We start from the raw sequence: 20,059 nt of genomic DNA on the forward strand, positions 1-20,059 counted from the left end.
ACAGACTTGCCATCGATTTATTATGGCTCCCATGATTATGGAGGCTGAGAAGTGCCATGACCCGGCACCGGTAAGCCGGAGAACCAGGAAAGCAGTCTGAGTCCGAAGGTCTGAGAAGCAGGAGCTTCGCTGTCCAAGGGCAGAAGGGATGTCCCAGCTTAAGGAGCGTGGGTTTGCCCTTCCTCTGCCTTCTTGTTGTTTGGGCTGGATTTTGTGATGTCCACCACCTGGGATGGCAGGTCGTCCTCACTCAGTCCACTGGTTCGAATGCTGACACCCTCACAGATGCACCCCGAAATCACGTTTTACCAGCTGCCCGGGCACCCCTGAGCCAGGGCAAGCTGACATAACGTTCACCACCACAGCAGCAGCAGCGCAGTACCCAACATCAGTGGGCTATAGGGAGTGTGTAGATTGATAGAACCTCTTTAGAGATCCATCTGGAATCATATATTAAATGTCTTAAAAATGTTCCAGCCCTTTGACGCTGTAATAATTCCAGTGTAAGGAACCTAGCTCCGGGACACAATTTCACAAAGATGACTTTATCCACAGAGATGTTCGTTATACTCATCACTTAAAACAAGAGGGAAGCATACAACCGGAGTGGCAGTGGAAAGGAGCCGTCCTTTCTCCTCGCGTTTCTGCCTCAGTGACTGAAACCTTCTGCCTTCTTGGGGAAGGAGCAGGGAGGCACCTGCACTATTCTCTCTGTCCCCGCTCCTGACACCCGGGAGACGCGTAACTTCTCCAGTGGGTGACAATGAGCCCAGGCGGCTGAGGGCACTGTCTGCTACCTGCCTGGGCCTCCCGGCTGGCAGCCCCCCACGTTCTCTTGTGCGTGCAGCTGGTCGGGCCAAGTGTCTAGACCGGCAGGCCCAGCCTCCTCACATCAGATTTCGGGAAGAGCGCCTGGCTTCGGCTTGCAGAGCACGCCACCCCACGGCGCAGTCGCTGAGAACCAGGCGGTGGTGCTGGGAACCAGTGTCAGCGCGCCGGACGGGCTTCCTAGGCAGCCTCGGCAGCCAACGCAGGCTACCCTGAGCCGCTCCTGACGCTCAGGAGCCACGGAAACAGGCTTTACAGCTCAAGTGGGCCCTCCTGGCTGCCCGTGGTGTGGGCAGTGAGACATCTGAGTCACTGTGAGGCGTGGGCTGCTGTCGTCCAGCCCTGGCCATGTGACCCCTCTGATTCTGATCTCTACAAGCAGAGCCTGGGTCCTCTGGACTTGCACAAATAGTCTGAGACAGGTATTTTATTACCGAAGAGAGTTCCCCCTGCATCATGTGAAACAGGTATAAATCTTGCCCCCAAACACACCTGTTGGAGAAATACGTGACGTGGGACACACCAGGGAACAGGAGCAGCAGATTCATGCCGCCTACCTCCTGCTGAATGAGCAGAGACATGGCTATTGCAACGGAAGTCCTAGTTTCCCAAACTATTTAAAATTATTAATTTCTTTTCCTTACAGAAGTTGTAGTTAAATTCGCATAAGTTAAAACGTGTGACCCCACTCATTTAGGGTGTCAAAGGTCAAAGGTAGAAGCCCTTGCTGCTAAATGAGTTTAGATTTGGTCCTGCCGGCCAGCTGTGACTATCCTCTGGCGAAGTTCTAGGTGGTTTGCTTTAGTAAAACTTATGTCTGTCTGAGCTTCTTCCTCTTACATGAGACGCACCCAGGTATTAATGAAGTGACGTCATTCTAACTCACGTGACAGATCTCCACACCCCCCCCCATGTACTTCTCCAAATACTGTCTCATTCAGCAGAAGGCATGACCATCGACTCAGAAACTTCGGAATGACCCTTGATCACAAGTTCCCTTAGTAGCCTGTCCCCCTGCCCAGCCAGGTCCACCTCCCCAGGCAGCTGTGTCTCCCACAAAGGCTGTAAAGCTGGCTGCACCCCACCGCCACCCCCCGCTGTGCTACCCTCTGCTCTCAGGGGCCGTTCCTGCCTGGACTAACATAACAGCCCCCTGACTCGCCGTCTTACTTCCACTCTTGCCCGACAGCTCAGTATCTAAAGTGCCTCAAATTCATCACTTACATCGAGACTTCCGGGTCAGGGCTGCGACTCTCCAGGCTCACCCCAGACCGCTGCCCTCCAGGAGCACATTCTAGCCATCCCCCTCCACCCCCACCCCCCACCCCCATCCTTAGGACACACCCACTGTGAAGTCTGTGCCCTAGCTGCTTGGAAGCTCACCCTGCCCCGCCTATCTTCACATGATTGGCTCCAGTTTTGGCTAATCAAATCTCAGGCTCAGCTGCCTCTCGCTGAGCAGCCTACCTGACCACTCAATCTAAAGCAGCCATCTCTTTACTTTTTAGAACATTACACTATCTGAATTCTCTGCATAGCACCCACTACAAAGAATATTTTCTTATTTGCTTGATCTATCTCCATCTGCCTCTAAAATGTAGGCTCTCTGAGAATTTTATCATTGCAACATCCTTAATGCCCAGAAAATACCTGGTCCACAGTGAGTACTCACTTTAACATCTGTGTTGTGGACCTGAGTCTGAGCGCAAGGACACGCATGTTAGATCTACCCTTCCCCCAAGTCTGAGTCTGAATTCTGGGCCTCTAAGAATAAACAGCAGGAAAGACATGATGGCTTTTTGAAAATGACAATAGGAGTGACTCTCTGGAGGGACTTCTTGGTTCTGCTGATACTTAATTTTTTAAGACATCTGCTATATGGTAATGCAGTATTTTATTTATTCTGTCCATAATTAATATTGGAGAACATTAACAATATTAATGGAACTTCATCTAAGAGAAGTTCAACTTATATTTCTCAAAATATTCCAATCCCGGGTATACATAAGAGATAATTATGATCGAAATTATCATGTCGCAACTTAGAATAAATGTTTGAAGGTTAGTCGGTAATACATACAATTCAGTTTTTGGTGTACAGTTCTGTGGCCTTGAGAAAGAACATTTGGTTTACTTCACTAATAGGAATATCCCTCAGGGCTGGGATGGCCTCGTCCTGGAGTTTCCTCTGCTGCTGACTTTTAGCGTAGTTGTCTGCAAGAGGAGGACACAGGCCCTGACTGCCCGGCAGTTTCTTCCGCGTCCCTGTGTTTATGGAGTCCCGCTACATAATTTGTCAGGCTAATGTTTGGGTAACGACAAACACCCCATTTAAATATAATTCAAAGATTACTTAAATTCTCTCTTTAGAAGAAATGTCCCAATTAGGATAGAAATTAGCCAAGTACTTTTTTGCTCGGACAGGGACGATGCAAGTCTCACTGTCACACTTCTCATAGGAACAGCATCCCATTCCGGCTTACAAAATATATTTAAGTTGACACCCAGAAACAATTAAGTCATTTGGTACAATCATTCACACAAACCTAACACTTTCCCCTCTTTGCACGAATTGTCTATTTGCTGTAATTCTGGTCAAGAATGCTGGGAACACAGGAGGTTATTAGAGAGGAAATACAAAAACACTAGAACTGATTTGCAAAATACACTGTACAGGCTCTCCAAAAAGGACTTGGAAAAGTTTTAAAAAATCATACCTGGGAACTTAAAATTCGCTTCCTAGAATCTAAACAAGCTTCAGAATCTGTCTAATTTATTTTAATCTTTAGACTTGGGAAAAAAAAACCCCAAACTTTAAAGAAACAAAACTGCAAAAATGTGCTGTGGCTCGTCTACCCCCGTATGGGGGTCAGGCGTACACAGCGATCCTGCGGACACAACCCCCAAATCCCTCCTCCTGGACAGGTTCTGCGTGGCCCACGTGCCATCCCTCCACCAACACTGCCTGTTTAGGAAACCAGAAGTGTCTGTCGGGCACAGCTGCCGAGGACATGTTGTATACTTGTGGTTTTTATGTGCAAATACACCGGTTACCTAGTGCCCTGGACAGCATCTTCAGCAGAACTACTGCCCGTGGAAACACCCCCTGGTACATCTCTGCAGTATTTCTCCCCGGCTGTGTCTACTGTGGCACTGTGTCGCTTACTGCGGCCGTTCTTGGCTGCTGTTCCTGATAACAGCGCTGAGAGCCCCATCCTCCAACCCCCAGCACGTCCCCTTGGTATAAACTTACCTGTGACCGTATGAATGGAGCCGAGTGGCGAGGTGTCCATCATGTTTGCTCCGAATAAGATGACATACCCGATTACTATGGTAATGAGGAGGTAGACGGGCAACGCCACTGCCCAATACCTGCAGAGAGAAAACTAAGTAGGTAACAGACTGCCCCCAAAGCTGTAATTCTTATGCGTCTGCCACTAAGGTGACATCACTTATAAAATATCATTTCATTCATGGAATACGTGCACAGAAAAGACAGTCACACAGCTCTACAAGGCCTGTAATGAGAAGCTGCAATCTTCAGGCCCCTGTCCCAACCCTGGAGTCTTGCCCCCAACGGGGACTTGAGCACCTGAGTTGTGTTTTCTGGTATGGACCTCCACATCGGTACACAACATACTCATTTTATAATTTTTTTTCAACTTCAGACATTCTCTCTGCACTTCCTAGGGTGGAGGTGGGGAATTTAGCTCTTAGGCTCTCTCACCTTCCTCTTATCCTCTTACTATGCTTACGCCACCATTTCTGGTCATATCCAGTTTTTAAAAATTATTGTGACTGTCTAAATAACGCTTGCAGCTGAGCACCCTGGTGTTTACGATGTTTTCTTATACAACTTCTCGCTTCTCCTGGAATTAGCAATTCCATCATTCTGCACATTTGCTAACTGTCCACGTACTTATCAGTCCTCAGGCCCCGGAGTCTCCGACAGGACTCCAGTGTGCCTCTCAAGGCCGCGGAGCACATCAGGTGACCGCAGGTTGGAGCCGGGGCATCGTCTCCGTGGTGATTTTCTCCCTGCTGCTTTCTCTCTCTAGAACGTCTAAAGGTTAAGATTTTTTCAACCCGTTATACTTTCCTCACCTTTTCTCTATTTTCCATTTTTCTGTCTTTTGTTCTACTTCCTGGAGGTTACCTTCGGTTTATCTTTTAACCCATCAATTAAAATTTCACTTTTTGCTATCGTATTTATAATTTTCAAAAACAGCAGTAATTCCTGAAACAGTTCATTTTTTAATAGCATCCTGTTCTTGTTTCATAGCTACTGTCTTCTGTTCCTTCCATTAGTTCCTTTTCCTTCCAGTTCCCTTTGCTTTCTTTCGTATTTCATTTTACAGGCTTTTAGAACATGCCTGGGGAGTGGGGGCCGCCCGTTCACACTAGAAGTGAAGCGCTGTGCCTGTGTGAGCTAGGGAGGCCGCCTGGCGAGGCTCACTACCAGAGCCCCGGCCCCTTCACCGGGGGACCCTGGGGAGGAGCAACCGCCAGCCTGGGAGCGGCTTGAGGAAAGGTGCTGGGGCGGGGGGCGCTTATCATTCGGCAATGCACTGATCTCCCTGTTTTCGGTTAGGGCCCCATTCCCGTGCTCAGGTAGACCCAGTGTCTACAGACTCCCATTCAACTTCCCAGAGCAAAACGCCTGTCTTCTGCAGGAGAGGAGGGTCGGTCTCCCTGCTCGGCTGAGGAAGGGGACCTGAGGCTCTTTAAACACTGTTTTTAGCTCAATCTAGAATTACCATGTTAAAGGGGTACCTGGCATGTCCAACTGCTGAGCCTTTCCGGAGTTCTTGGGCACAAATATTCTTGCTGGCTTCCCTACCTCAGCAATGTGAAAAAGTGGAAATTGCCATCTTTTTTGCTCCATAAGACACACTTTAACCCCCACCAAACTGGGGGGAAATGTCTGTGCATCTTATGGAGTAAATATTGCGTCACAGACCTGACCTGTCAGCAGTGGTGACAGCTGTTAGAAGAGGAAGCGGTGGGCCCACGCGAAACCCCTGGGGACGCTTAAATGTCCCACTTTACTGCTGAATCTCAGGGTGTCTGGTCAGTTGCCGTCCACCTCTGCCCATCACCCGGACCTGGGAGAGTGCAGGGAGCTGCCTGACGCTCCCAGCTACAGCTGCTGACCTGTCGCATCAGCTGAGGCTAATAGCGGGCATGAGGCACAGTGCCAATTGCCAATTGCCTTTGATGCTGGGTGGGTGTGTGTCAGTAGAACTGCCTCCAATCACCAATCACTGTGTCTTAAGCTCTGCCAATCATGAGAGGCAGGTGGGTGGAGCTGAAGTAACATGTTCTCAGCTGGCTACTGGCTCCGTTAGATGCTACAGCTGTCTCGTCTACCTCCATACAGTTCCCAGTGCACACAAGTTTCTGTGTGAGGAGGCCAGCGGTAACTGGGTGAGCAGCCATAAATGCTGAGGTTTGTGGTATATAAAGGGAGTGATGGTGGGGTCACTATTCTAGTAGTAACACAGGCACTGAGGGGACTAAGGGGATCACTAGTCGTAACAGGCCCTGGGGGTAGTCCGCCAGCACCTGTAACTAGGACAGTGACACTCTCAGTGACTGTTACAACCAGTGATACCTCTTAACTCCCTCAATGCCTGTTATTAAAGGCCCCCATTGACTCTGACACTAGCGATGATGAGCTCTTGGAGTTCCCAGAAAACTAGAAGAGTACTTGAACCTTAAATTCTCTCCTCACTTGTTAATGACAGTGATGATGGTTCTTAATACTGCTATTAACTGCTGTTCACTTTACATTGTTGAAATATTATTGTTATATTTTATTAAATATTTTAGTACACCATTTGGTTCAGAATATTTTTGTTCTTGTTCTCCTCCTCTAAACCTATGCGCATTTTATGGTCAGGTGCGTCTTATAGTGCGAAAAGTATGGTAAGTCAGTTACCTCTCACGTTTCTACAACTCCAAAATCTGGTTGATACTTTTTACCTGCTGTCCCATTATTTGTTCCTGTGGGTTTACATCTTAAAAAAAATTTTTTTTCTGCAGTTACCTTGGGAGGAAATGGAGACAAACATGCACATTGAATGCATCATTTTTGATTGAGGGTGTATCATAACGACCTTTTAAAAGCTTCCAATGTCTATATGGCTATTTATGGATCTTAAGGAATAAATATCTCGGGTTTGAGTATTCTTAAGAAAAACATCTGATTCTTCAAAACAGCATTAATATACTCTTATTTTATTTGAGCAATATATTAAACTTACTTTTGCGGCCAATAGGTCAAGCTTAAGGTGGTTAGCCAAGATTCAGGAACAAAAGCCCACACGAGATACAGTACTGTGGAGAGAGGGGAGAAAGGTGAGTGAGGCCACGTCTCAGCTCCTGAGGGGCAGGTCAAGCCACACAGCTCTCGGAAGCTTCCCCGGGGCGCTCGGAAATGAGCTTCCCCTCCTTCCCGTTCTTCCAGCTCCTTATTTGTACAGTTATCACAATTACCTTATATCTTTCTATTGTTCTAAAAAAATAACAGAAAACTCACAAAGGTTAACCGTGTTTAAGTGTACAGTTCGGCCGGGTTTAAGTATATCCACATTGCTGTGAAACAGATTTCCAGAACTCTTTCATCCCACAAATACCCATTAAACAACAACTCCCCTTTTTTCTCCATTAGTCAATTTTTTAAAATATGTCAACTCCCACATCCTATTTCAAGCAGTTTAGGTTAGCAATTCTTGTCATTCTTACAGCACCTAGTGATTTGCTTTACATACAGTAGGTGTTCAACACTTGATCCCCACAGGCTGACATTTAGTTTTCAAAGGGGAGTCCCTCTACCCTTGCTCTGACCCCCTACATGCTGGGCTGCTGCCGCATCTCCCAGAACACAGTCTTATTTCCCTCAGTCCAGGTCTCTCTGGCAACGTTTACTGGTGCGCACATACAGAGACAGTGAACCTGTGAGTATTCACTGTGGGGTAAGCACACCACCTCTGAGCCCTTTACATGCATTATCACATTCAGTCCTCAGGACAATCCTAGGAGGTTTTACAGCATTTTTACAGATGAGGAAATGGAATCTTAGAAATGCTACATCGTCTGCCCAAGGTAAACAGCAGAGACAGATTTCAAACTAACTATATCAACGATGATGAAGAATTAACAGTTTTCTCAACAAACATGTAATACACAATTCTGTACGTCAGGAACGTGAGATACAAAAGTGAACCCGGAAGAGATGGCCCCTGCCCTTAAAGTCTAGTGGGACATGGAGATGAGCAAATTGATCTTGTTAATACACTGATAAGTGCCAATGAGCGAGTAATAAAAGGTGACATAGGAGCACCTACGAAGGACCTCAGCCCTGGCCGGGTAGCTCAGTTGTTTAGCACGTTGTCCTGATATGCCAGGGTTGCAGGTTCAGTCCCTGGTCAGGGCACATACAAGAATCAACCAATGAATGTGTAAATAAGTGGTACAGCAAATCAATGTTTCTCTTTTTCTCTCTCAAATCAACTTAAAAAAGAAAAACGAAAAGAAGGACCTCAGCCCACACTGGTGGTGATGAAGTTGATGTTAATGGTCAGGAAAGATTTCCTGGAGGAAGTGACTAAACTGGGGCCTAAAGGAGGGATAGGGGGTGGTTAGCTAGCTTAAAAATGTTTCTGGCTGGGCTTGTAGATGAAAGGAAGGACGGACGTAAGAGAAAATGGCGCTCCCTGCCATGATCCATAGAGACAGCAGGAGAGAGCTGGTGCATCCAGATGGCAGATGGAAAGGGGCCCAAGAAACTGGCTTGACGTTTGAGATGGTTTTTAAGGTTAATAAAATACAAATAGTGGGGAAACATAATATAAATCATAAATGGAAAAAATTTACTTAAATGAATGAGCATTTATTGAGCATCTACTACATGCCAGGCACTATATAAAGGTCAAGGCTATACGGAAAATCATACGTGGGCCCTATTCTTGCAAACTAGTGCAGGAGACAGGTCTGAGTCAAGCGTAGTGGCAGGAGCTTCACATGCATTACCTCCTTAGACCCTCTCCAAAGCCTTCTGAGGTGTGTGCTATTATCCCTAATTCACAGATGAAAAAATTGAGACTCAGGGAATTTAAGTTGCCCAAGACCTCAGAGTGAAAAGCCACTGTGCTAGACTGTGAAATCCAAGCAGTGTGGTCCACTATGCTTTCTGGCCACAGCAAGAGCATTAAGAAAACACAGAGGTGCGGATTGGGGCGAAACCACAGCAGTTTAGAGCGGCTGGGACATCAAGTCCAGGCTGTGAGAGCTGAGAAATAAAGCTGGAAAAACAGGTCCTAGATAATGAAAAAATCTTGTACAAGGAACACGGAGTTTATGCTGCAGGCAATAGGGACAACTGGACAACCTGTTTTTGATCTGAAAGCTGTCGCGCAGTACAAAGAGCGGGAACCCTGCACACGCCAGCCAGAGGCTTTAGGTGGGGGAGTTCAGGTCCGCAGTTCCGGGTGAGCCGCTCGTGGGTACACGGAGGCTGCACCTGCCTTAGGGCGGAGGCGGTGGGAGGCCCCATTAGATTCAGAGGCAGGCGCGGATGAATGGGTTAGGGGAGAAGGACAAGGGCAAGTGAAGAATGACTCCCAGGTTTCTGGAACAGGGAGGTGTCTAGTAACTTCAACTCCAAAGAGAGTACTTGAGAAGTCTTTTGCCACACAGCAATGAGTAACCTTGCAAAAATACACATCGTGCTTGCTCAAACCCTTCAGTGCCCGTAGAATAAAATCCACACTCATTACCAGGGCTGGCGAGGACTTAAATGACCTGGCTCCTGCCCACCTCTCCAATGTCTAGTCCTGGGGCACTACGTGCCAGCTCCCGTGGCTCATGGCCACTGCACTTGCAATGAGTATTGTCTACCTGGAAAGTTCTTCCCTCGGCTCTTTCAATGGATGGTTCCTTCTCTTCCCTCATGTCTAAGCTCAAATCTCACTTTCTTAAGAGAAGCTGTCCCCACTAACTTGCTATTCCAGCTGTGTCCCACCCATTACACTCATTACTCCCTATCATTTCCCCTTATCTCCTTCAAAGCTATGATCATTTTCTGGAATCACTGTTATAGATGGAATGTTTGCCTCCCTCTCAAATTCATATGGTGAAGCTCTAATCCCCAATGTGGTGGCATTTGAAGGGAGGGAGGGCAGGGAGGGAGGTGAAGACCTCATGGGGTTGGGGCCCTCATGATGAGATTGGTGGCCTTTTAAGAAAAAAGAGAGACCAGAGCTTTGCTTTCCTGCTTTCTCGTTCTTTCTCTCCCCCTTTCTTTCTCTCTCTCTCCCTTTTCCTCTTAGGTGAGGAAACAGCAAGAAGCCAGAAGGAGGGACTTCACCAAGAACCAAACCATGACCTTGCACTTCCCAGTTTCCAGATCAGTGAGAAAAAGTGTCTATCGTTCAGGCCACCCAGTCTATGGTACTTCGTTCTAGCTGCCTGAGCAGGGTGAGAAAATTACTTTAAGTCAGGGAATATTTCAACATAGAGAGAATTAGTAATCCTCCTGCCTACCCTCCTACCAGGTTTTATCGTAACTGCTGGGTACTGGCCTCTGGCTTCTGACCTCCTCTACCTACTTTCTGCCTCCCTTTCTCCAGCTTTATCTCACTGACCTTCATCTGTCCCCTGAATCCACAGGCATGCTTCTTCCTAAGGGCCTCTCTACTGGTTATTCTCTGCCTGGGAGGCTCTGTCCCCAGATGGCCACATAGCTAACTCCCACTTTTCTTTCTTACTTTCTTTCTCTTTTTTTAAGATTTTATTTTTTATTTTTTTAGAGAGAGGGGAATGGAGGAAGAGAGGGAGAGAAACATCAATGTGCGGTTGCCTCTTGTGCACCCCCAACTAGGGTTGACCCACAACCCAGGTATGTGCCCTGACTGGAAATTGAACCTGTGACCCTTCGGTTCACAGGCTGGTGCTCAATCCACTGAGCCATACAAGCCAGGGCTATTTATTTATTTTTAGAGAGAGGAGAAGGGAGAAAAAGAGGGAGAGAAAAATCGACTGGTTGCCTCTCATCGCCCCCAACCCAGGGCCTGGCCTGTAACCCAGGCATGTGCCCTGACCAGAAATCGAACCAGCGACCTTTTGGTCTGTGGGATGACACCCAACCCACTGAGCCACACTTTTCAAGTCTGTGCTTAAACCCCATCACTCAGCAAGATGCTTCCAGACTACTGTATTTAAAACAGCAACCTCCTTCCCCTTCTTTATGCCCCTTTCTTGCTTAATTTCTCTCCAAAGCACATTGTCATCTGATATTGTGTATGTTTTATTTACTTACTTTGTCCACTGGCTTTCTTGCTCCACTAGAATGAAAACTGTGCAAGCAGGAATTTTGGCTGTTTGCCCCTCCTCTGCCTACAGCAGTGCTCTCAAAAAATTGTTGAATTAATTTTTGTTGGGGGAATTATTAGCCTTAAATCTTAAAAGTCATTGCTTTTATTTATTTGAAGGATTAGTAACTAATCCTTCAAATACACTATAGAACAAGAACTTACAAAAATATGTTGATGATGATAACAACAGCGGCTAATATTTATTAGTACTTACTGTTCCTGTGCATTGTCCTAAGTGCTTTGCATAAACCATGACAATTAGTCTTCCCAACAGCCATGGGAGGCAGCCAAGTGAGGACAACCCAGTGTCTTGGGTTCAAATTCTAGCTCTGTCATTCACTGGCTGCAAGACCTCGGGCACGTGATTTAAACCCCGTGAGCCTCTGTATCCTCACCAGTAAGAGGGGGACGCTAATGACAACACAGGGCTGCCTCGCGCATTTTGAGACCTGAATTAACATTATCACCAGCCGTTTGCACGTGAGGAACCTGAACTCTCAAAGGGGTTCAGTAAATGGTCCCAGGTCACATGGCTCATCGGTGGAAGCGTCAGGCTTTGATCCCAATTTTAGCTTCACTCCCAAGCCTTCCCTACCCAACTGCTTGGCTGGCTGCACCGATGCAGTTAAGGTCTGCACCCCGACCTCCCTAGTTTCCACAAAATTCCAAAAAGTTGGATGGTGGGGGTCTAATTTTCTCTCTTGACTTCTCATAATTCTCGAATCTTTCAGGGAGATATGTGGGGCCTGCTGTGTGACTCTGCCTATTAGCGTCTCCGTGAGCATCGGGTTCTCCATCTGTAAATGGGCTGGTACAGGGACTGAGAGAGACCCGGGTGTACAGCGCACCTGCCTGGTCTAGCCTCCTTCCCTTCACTCCCGAGCTCCCACCCGCAGCGCCAGGCCACTTCCAAAGCCTTCGCGGGAGGCCTTCCTTCTTCCTACGCTACTGGGAAAAGCTAACTGACTGCGTGTCTCTGCGCTGGGCTCCCGTGGCCCTGGTGACACTGAACGGCAGCTGTAGGTTTATCGGTGTCTTGCTCATAAGGCCATGACCACAGCCACCAGGGTCTGGTCACTTTGCAACCCTGTCTGATGGCAGTAGACACACTTGTTGCGATGACATCTTTTAGGCTAGTACCTGGCATACAGGATGCTCTGAACAAACAAGAGGCCCCTTCAGGTTTTCTTAAAAAGAGACGGAGGAAGAAAGAATCACAATTCCTGGGTGCACATTCTAATCACAGGCAATCATTGCACTGTCCTTGAACACCAGAGAAAGGCCATGGCCATCCACCAGGGAAGTACTTACTGAAGCCAAACTGGGAGCTTAAGAAGAGAACAAAGCCATAAATCGCTCTTTCTGGCAATGGCGACGGGGAATTTTCCACCATTTTCCCTGTGGCTCTGAGACAATCTGCAGGAAAGAAACACAGTCGTCATCACTGACGTATTCCCCTCCTTGGTCCGTCGTGCCCTCGTGATTTTGCTGCAGGCACAGCCTCCGAAGCGTTTTTACCAGCGCACGCCACCAGCGCACACCCCGCGCGCGCACCCCAGCATCCGCCGGGCCTGCACGCGCACACCGGCTGCCGGACCGCGCGTGCGCGTGCGCGTGCACATACATGGGATCGCGTGCACCTTGCAGCACAGGGGAGGGGAGGGGAGGGGAGGGGGAGGGGAGAGAGGGGAGGGGGAGGGGGGACGGGACGGGAGCCCCTTCATGTCTAGGTTTCGCCTTCCTGCGGGAAGGGGGTGAGCAGTACGACGAGCAAGGCCCATGCGAGCAGCCATGACCCAGCTCTGCCCTCTCGGGGGTGGGGAGGAAGGGGGCTTCTGTTTCCCATTCGAGGTCAAGGTGGCCCTCAACCTTGAGTCCTTCAAGCACCCACTTGGACCCCTCCCAACTACTCAGCCACCTCAGCGAGGAGTCCCCTCGGCAAACACCGACCCCGGGAGCTGCAGGGAGGAGAGAGAAAGGAAGAACTGACAAGATGAGGGGCGATGACGTCATCCGGCCAGGCGCAGACGCACCGCGACCCTCATCCCGCCGGACCTCGCGAGGCCGAGGCCCGCGAGAGCCGAAGGGGGGGGCGGAGCCGTGCAAGTGCGCATATGCGCTGCGTCCCACTTGACGCTCCGCCCCCCCTGCCCAGCAGGTCGTTCTCGCCCGCCCTGGCTGACGTGGAGGGCCTCAGGCGGCGCAGGCGGCGCGCGCAGCAGCAGGAGCTGGCCGAGTCGGAGGCTCGCAGGCTGCAGGCCCGGTTGAGTGCACACCTGGCGAGCCGCAGGGACCGTAGATGTGTCACCTCGTCACGCTGCATCGGAGATGACCAGGGGGCGAGGCCCTGCACACCCCCTCCGAGGGTGTGTGGTGAGTGTGGGTGTGTGCGCGTCGCCCGCTGTGGTACCCGCGGCGTGCCCGTGTGGGACGGGGTGCCCGTGCGCTGAGGGGGTGTGTGTGCGGCCGCCTTTGTCGGCCCCGGTGGGTCTGTCTGCTTTGTTCGGTGTCTCCCTTGTGCAGGCTTCGGCCCGTCGGGGAGTCTGAGAAGGTGGGAGTAGTCCCTTTGTGTGCGCAGCCGATGGTCGCCGCGCGCCCTCGTCTTGAGGGGGACACCGGGGCTGGGCGAGGGGTCCTCTGGCCGCAGCGCGCAGGCACGCGCCCGGGTGTCGCCTCCCGGCCCGTTTGTGGCCGCGCGGGCGCCCCGGCCGGGGTGGTTGGCCCCGGGTGTCACTGCCCCTCGCGGGGGGGTGTGCAGCGGCCACGCGCGCGGCCGCCCCTCCTGCAGGCATGACCCCGCCCGGGGGTGCGTGCCCCCTGGACCCTGCGCGGGCCGCGCCTAGGTCCTGTGGAGTGCGTGGCCCGTGTGCAGGTGTTCGTGAACGTTCGTGCACGTCCCGTTCTGGGTTCTGCGTTTACTGCGTCTGCGCCACCTGTTCTGGTGGGAATGGCAGCCGAGTCCAGGCGGGGGGGTGGGGGTGGGGGTGTCGGAATTAACCCTGCGTTACCCCCTCCCCCCGACTCCCGTAGCCAATGGGGGAGGGGCGGGCAGCGCGATGTCCCGTGGGGCCTGTCGATCCCGCCTGCTCGCCGTGGGGGGCCGAGGCGTGCGTGCGTTCCAGAGGCGCCTCCACGCCCCAGGCCCTTCCACTGCGGGCTCCGTGCCGCACCGGCGCTCGCGCGCACTCTCGCTCCCGATTCTGCCCGAGCCGAGTAGACGTCTCGCAGGCTCGGCTCCTCCCGTGGGAGCAGGTCTGTCGGAAGCTCTCGCTGGGACACTTTTCATTCAAAGAAATTTGCATTTTATCGTGAGGGAGATGAGGTGCGTTCTACGGAGACGCAGGGACAGAAGCCGCAAAGCCTCAGCGGCCCAGCGGCTGCGTGCCGCGTGCGGAGGTCCGTGCCCTGCGTGCCGCGGCTGCGTTCGGGGGCGTCTCTCCGTTCAGTTGCTCAGTGTTCTTACTCTTTCCTAATTTTCCTCTTTTTTTTTTTTTTCTTTTTAATTTCTGGCATATTTCATATCTGCAATACGGGGGGGGGGTCTAGCCAATCCGTGACTCCGATTTACGGATGTCGTCATTCCGCCGAGTTTCCCTCAGGTCCGTCCTTTGACAAGAAGGAACGCTTGTAGGTCGGGGAGGTGCTCTGCGCCCCTCCCCGCCGCCCCTCGCGTGGCCGCCGCCGAGGCCGTGTATCGTGCCCTGCGTCCCTGAGCGATCGTGCAGTGTTGGGTGTTTAAGCTTGAACGGTAGGAAGAAAATACGGCTTTCTGCAACTTGCTGTTTCTTCAGCATTGCATTCTGAGGGTCATAAACAAACAAATCGGAAAACTGTGTTACCTCCGGTTCGCTGAACGCCGTTGTATGAATGTACCGTTACTTCCTTACCCGCTTGTGTCCGCGGACTCTGAGGCGGTTCCCGGGTTCCGACTGAAAACAGCCCCGCAGTGAACGTCGTCGCTGTGCGTGTCTGCCCGCGCCCACAGCGGGGAGTCTCTCCAGGGCAGGGCGTGCGCGTCTTCAGCTTCCCCGGGCGCCGCGGGGGCTCCCAGTGGGTGCAGCGACTGGGACTCGCGGGCACTGCGCGCGGACACTGTCCTCACGCCCTGGCTGCCAGCGTGTGGTTGGTACCAGACGTGACTCGCTTGCCTCCTCTCTAGTGACCGGCTTCCCCGTAACTTCAGCTGTGGCTAAATCTGGCTCCCGCTCCCGCCGGGTGCGGCCTGGGGTGTATCTCCCACGGCTGACGGGCTCCGTGGCCCTCTCGCTTGGTCCTCAGGAGATTCACCCCAATGAACACTTACTTTGTGCCCAGCGTATGTCGGTTCCTATGGCTGATGCAAGGTCGTCATTTCCACGGCGTGTGCCCTCTCCAGCGGCAGGTGAGGCGCTGTAATTAAATACTACTTTTTGGTATAATGATTTGTCTTTAAAAATACTCTCTTTATCCAGTGTAATATATGGTACATTCAGAATATATGTAACCTATTTAAGTTGTGGAACAAAACAATCAAATGAACACCTATCAATCCATCACTCAACCCAAGAAACAAATTGAACGTGTTAACCTCCAGGGCGACTACTCTCCTCAACTGTGTAGGTCATTCATTGCTTTTCAGAAATAATTTTATCAGACACATATGCATCCCTCAGCAATGTGTGGTTTCAGCTGCCTTTGAGTTTTAAAAGAAGGGTTACTGCATACAGTTTTCTGGAACTTGGCGTATTTCACTCAGTGTTATGTATCTCAGGATCACCGGTACTGAATGTGGACTTGCCATTAACTTTCTTCGCTGTGTGATACTCCATGGGTGAATATAACGCAGTGTGTGCGTTCTTCTGTTGATGGGCTTTTTGGTTTTAGGTTTTGCTATTAATGAAGATTCTGGTACACAGTTGCAAGACTTGCTCTAGTTTTCACACTGGGTATATGAGCCCCAGGGCAATGATGAAGATTTTTCTAGGGAGTACTGTACATTAATGAAATCAACTTATAGATCAAGTTTCATGTGCATTCTCCTGAAATTGGCAATGCCTGAGGCCTAGGCCTCCCTCCTGCTGGTTCTAGCCCCCCCCCCCCACTTGCTACTGACAGTGGCACTTCTACCTTAAAGGTGGGAGGCACATCGCTCACCCACATGAACTCTTCCTAGGGCATTGCCCCAAGTGGGGAAGCTCTCCCCAGGAAACAAAGGGATCATTTAAAATACAGTGTTTGGGGTTAGGGAGAGCCTCTTGCAATGCAGGTACTTCTGATCTCCTCAAGGGCTGCATTCCAAAAAACTTTAACGTTTTATGTTTGTCAGGGTGTATAGTTATTTTTATCACTGCTATAATAATTATAACAATTTAAAACAATGATATGTCACTTTTATTTTAAATGTCACTGTGATACTCCAGAAATTCATCCTTGTGCAATTATTTAAATATAGGCTAAAAATTTTCAATCTCATCTTGAAGTGTGAAGACTATGTAATTTTTAAAAATATGTTTGTGGTTTGTAATAGCACTGTGGTAATCTGTTTGCAGCAAGTGGAATTGCTGGGTTATGGGTTATGAATGTTCAACTTTACAAAATGATACCAAATCATTTTCTGAATTGGTGGCACCAGCTTATACTTTGGCCAGTAGTTTTGTCAAATTATATACTTTAATTAGCAGAGTGTGTATGAGTTCTAGTTGATCTATATCGTCTCCAACACTTGTGATTGCCAGACTTCTTAATATTTGCCAATCCGACAGGTATGAAGTGATGTATCATTGTGGTTTTAATTTGCATTTCTTTGATTGTTGATGAGTTTGAGCATCTTCATATGTTTATGAACCTTCTGTTTTGCTTTTGTGAAATACCTGGCCTATCTTTTAAACGTTTTACTAATAAACTGTAACACCAATTCTTTATTGATTATGTGCACTGTACATACCTTCTGTGGCCTGTCCTGTCACGTGATGTATTCTGGTGACCAGAAGTTCTTCATTTCAACCTCATCTAATTGGAAACTTTCTCTAGCCCTGGGATTGTAAAGACACTCCCCTGCTTTCTTTTTAGAAGTTTTAAAATGATGCCTTTCACATTTAAGTTCATAATCCCTCTGGTATTGATTTTTGTGTGTGTTTGTGAGGCAGTGATGCACAGCTCCCTCCACCGCCCCAAGAGGCTACCGTTGTCCTCACACCATCTGCTGAAATGGCTCTCTCTTCCCCTGTGAGCTCCTGCACCACCTGTTACGCGTCCACGCCCTGTGCGCGTGGGTTTGTCCTGGGCCCCCTTTCTGTGCCGCTTGTCCACTTGTCTTTCTCTGTGTTGATGCCATTGTCATAATAATTACTAATGCTACAGGTTTACTAGAGGTCTTGATATCTTGGGGGGCGGGGAACTTGAGTCTCAGCTGTTCTTGGATCTTTGTTCTTTTAAGAATCAGCTTGTCACGTGACATGAAAAACTCTTTGGGAATGAATTGAAATTGATTGAATCAGTTTGGGGGAAAATTGAAATCTTTAAGATTTTGAACCTTCCTGTCTGAGAACATGGTATGTATTCTATTTATTTCAGTTTTTAATGTCTTTTTAATAGAGTTTTGCGACTTTTTTCATGTACATCTAACACTTTATATGTTGATATGAATGTTTTTAGTAGTTTTGTTGCTAATATAAATGGTGGTGTTTTTTAAGATTCTATTTTGACTTTATCGTTAGTAAATAGAAATTTAATGGCTTTTTAAATATTGATCGTTAACCATTCATTTGATAAACTCTTATTATTTCTAACATATTTTCTGTATCCTTTTGGGTTTCCATGTATATAATTACATTATTTGCAAATAGTGACACTTTTGGTTCTTTCTACTTTCCGTCTAATTTTTTTTTTTTTTTTGTCTTAATATGCCGGCACGCTTTTAGATCTATATGCAGTGGAAGTGATTATGGTTGTTCATTAGAAGTGATTATAGTGACATGTCTCATTCCTAATTTTATTTTATTTTTTATTTTAAATGATGTGTGAGAGATACATTGATCGGCAGCCTCTTGCACACCCTCAACAGGGGCCTTGGCTGGAAACCCAGGCATGTTCCCTGACTGGGAATGGAACCCATGACCTTTTGGTTTGCAGGCCGGTGCTCAATCCACTGAACAACACCAGCCAGGGCTCGTTCTTCATTTTAAAGGAAATGCTTTCCAATTAAAAATAATGTTTGTTACAAATTTTTGTACATACTCTTTATTAAGTTAGGGAAGTCCGTATGTGATTTTGTCACATGATTTCTTGCATCTGTTAAGAATATGTTGATTTTTTTCTCCTTTATTATGTTAAATGTGATGTATTTCAATTAACACATTTTAAAATTCTCTATTCTTACATGAGATAAACAGATTGATCTTCTGAATTGTCTTTTTGCAAACTACTGGATTGAGGTTGCTAATATTTTACTTAGGATTTTTGTATGTTTATGAATGAAATTACCTGTCATTTTTCTCTATTGACTGTCTTGTCTGGTTTTGGTATTAAGGTGGGGTACACATGCCTTATACCAGTGAGAGAGTAGGTCCTCCTTTTCTGTTTCCTGGGCCAGTTGGAATCAGAGTGATTTGTTTCTTGAAAGTTTGGTGGAATTTACCTATAAGAGCTGATGTTTTTGTGGAAGGATTATAAATTGTTAATAATTCAGTAGAAATTAGCAGTTGCATAGTAATAGGATTTCAGATTTTCTGTTTTGTTTAGTCAACTTGGTAAGTTTTAGAAATTTATTTTTTTAACAAAAATTTCAAATTTATTGGCATCAAGTTCTTGTTGTCTTCAATTCCCTGTAAGTTGTTTTATCTATATGTTCCCTTTTTTCATTTTGATTGTTATTTTTGTGCGACTTCTCTCTTTTTTTTTCTGTATTAGTCTTACCAAGTTTGTCTGTTCTATTAATTTTGGCAAAGGATTATTTTTTGGCCTTTCTATTATATTTTTGTTTTTCTAGTTCACTGATATCTTTTTATTTATTTTCACCCTTTTTTGTGTTTATTCTTATATTATTTTCTAACTTAAATTGCATGCTTATTAATTTTCAGCCATTCCTTTTCCCAGTATCAGCATGTAGAGCTATGAGCTTCTTCGAAGTTCATTTTTGCTTTATCTCATGGTTTAATTTGTAGTGTTTTCATTAACTTTCAAATCCAAGTATTTTTTAAAATTCCATATTGATCTCCTCTTTGACTTACATATTTTTTAATGTTTTAAAATTTCAAATTTACCTACTTCAACAATGTTTTTACTCATTTCTTAATTGTCAGAGGATATAATGTGTATTTTGTTTTTAAATTTTTTATTTATTTGTCCTTGCTTTATGGTCTTGTACATAATGAATATAACTGTTCTGTGTGTTCTTGGGAAGAGTATGTATTCTCTAATTGTTTTATAACCAATAGGTCAAGCTTGTAAATTGTGTTGTTCAGACTGTCTTTATTACTTTTTGTTTGACCTGTGATTAACTGAGAGGGATGTGTTGGAGTATTCTACTGTTAGCTTCTAACAGACTTCCTCTAGTTCTAACAGTTATTTTTCTGTATTTTGAGGCTATTTAATTATTTCCTAGTGGATTGAACTTTATTATGTTGTCATCTATCCGTGCATAATTTTGATTTTTGTCCTTAGAGTTTGTTTTTTCTAGCCTGCCTTACTTTTGGTGGTAATTTATGTGAAATAGCCTTTTCCTTCATTTTACTGTCACTTTTTTAAAAATATCTTTATATTTTAGCTATTATATAAAGAACCTATTACTGGACTTTTCATTTACTCAATTTATATCTTTTATTATTTTTTTTCAATCTTCACTTGAGGATATGTCTTAATGATTTGAGAGAGAGGGG

General features: G+C 47.3%; 2 protein-coding genes across 3 annotated transcripts in view; one reads left to right on the forward strand and one right to left on the reverse strand.

The window, feature by feature from the left end:
• Positions 1-2,703: 2,703 nt before the first annotated feature.
• PIGP (phosphatidylinositol glycan anchor biosynthesis class P) lies at positions 2,704-13,279 on the reverse strand. Of its 2 annotated transcripts, none has more exons than XM_090271721.1 (5): positions 13,199-13,279; positions 12,516-12,621; positions 7,095-7,167; positions 4,082-4,200; positions 2,704-3,042 (listed from the first exon to the last, which is right to left on the reverse strand). In XM_090271721.1, exons 2-5 carry the CDS (start codon positions 12,595-12,597, stop codon positions 2,912-2,914), a joined length of 405 nt encoding a protein of 134 aa, XP_090127847.1. In that variant the 5' UTR covers positions 12,598-12,621; positions 13,199-13,279; the 3' UTR covers positions 2,704-2,911. The 2 variants fall into 2 exon arrangements, with proteins under 2 accessions (XP_090127847.1, XP_090127843.1); XM_090271717.1 differs by lacking the exon at positions 13,199-13,279 and adding an exon at positions 13,123-13,191 and having other exon boundaries at positions 12,516-12,620.
• Positions 13,280-13,523: 244 nt separating this feature from the next.
• Positions 13,524-20,059, forward strand: part of TTC3 (tetratricopeptide repeat domain 3) — a 99,612-nt gene continuing 93,076 nt past the window's right edge. The window contains exon 1 of the mRNA XM_090271730.1: positions 13,524-13,577. The gene's annotated coding sequence lies outside the window, so the exon portion shown is untranslated. The remainder of the gene's footprint in view (positions 13,578-20,059) is intronic.

Source organism: Furipterus horrens, unplaced genomic scaffold, assembly GCF_987537825.1.
Source record: "Furipterus horrens unplaced genomic scaffold, mFurHor1.1.pri manual_scaffold_1, whole genome shotgun sequence".
Taxonomy (NCBI): domain Eukaryota; kingdom Metazoa; phylum Chordata; class Mammalia; order Chiroptera; family Furipteridae; genus Furipterus; species Furipterus horrens.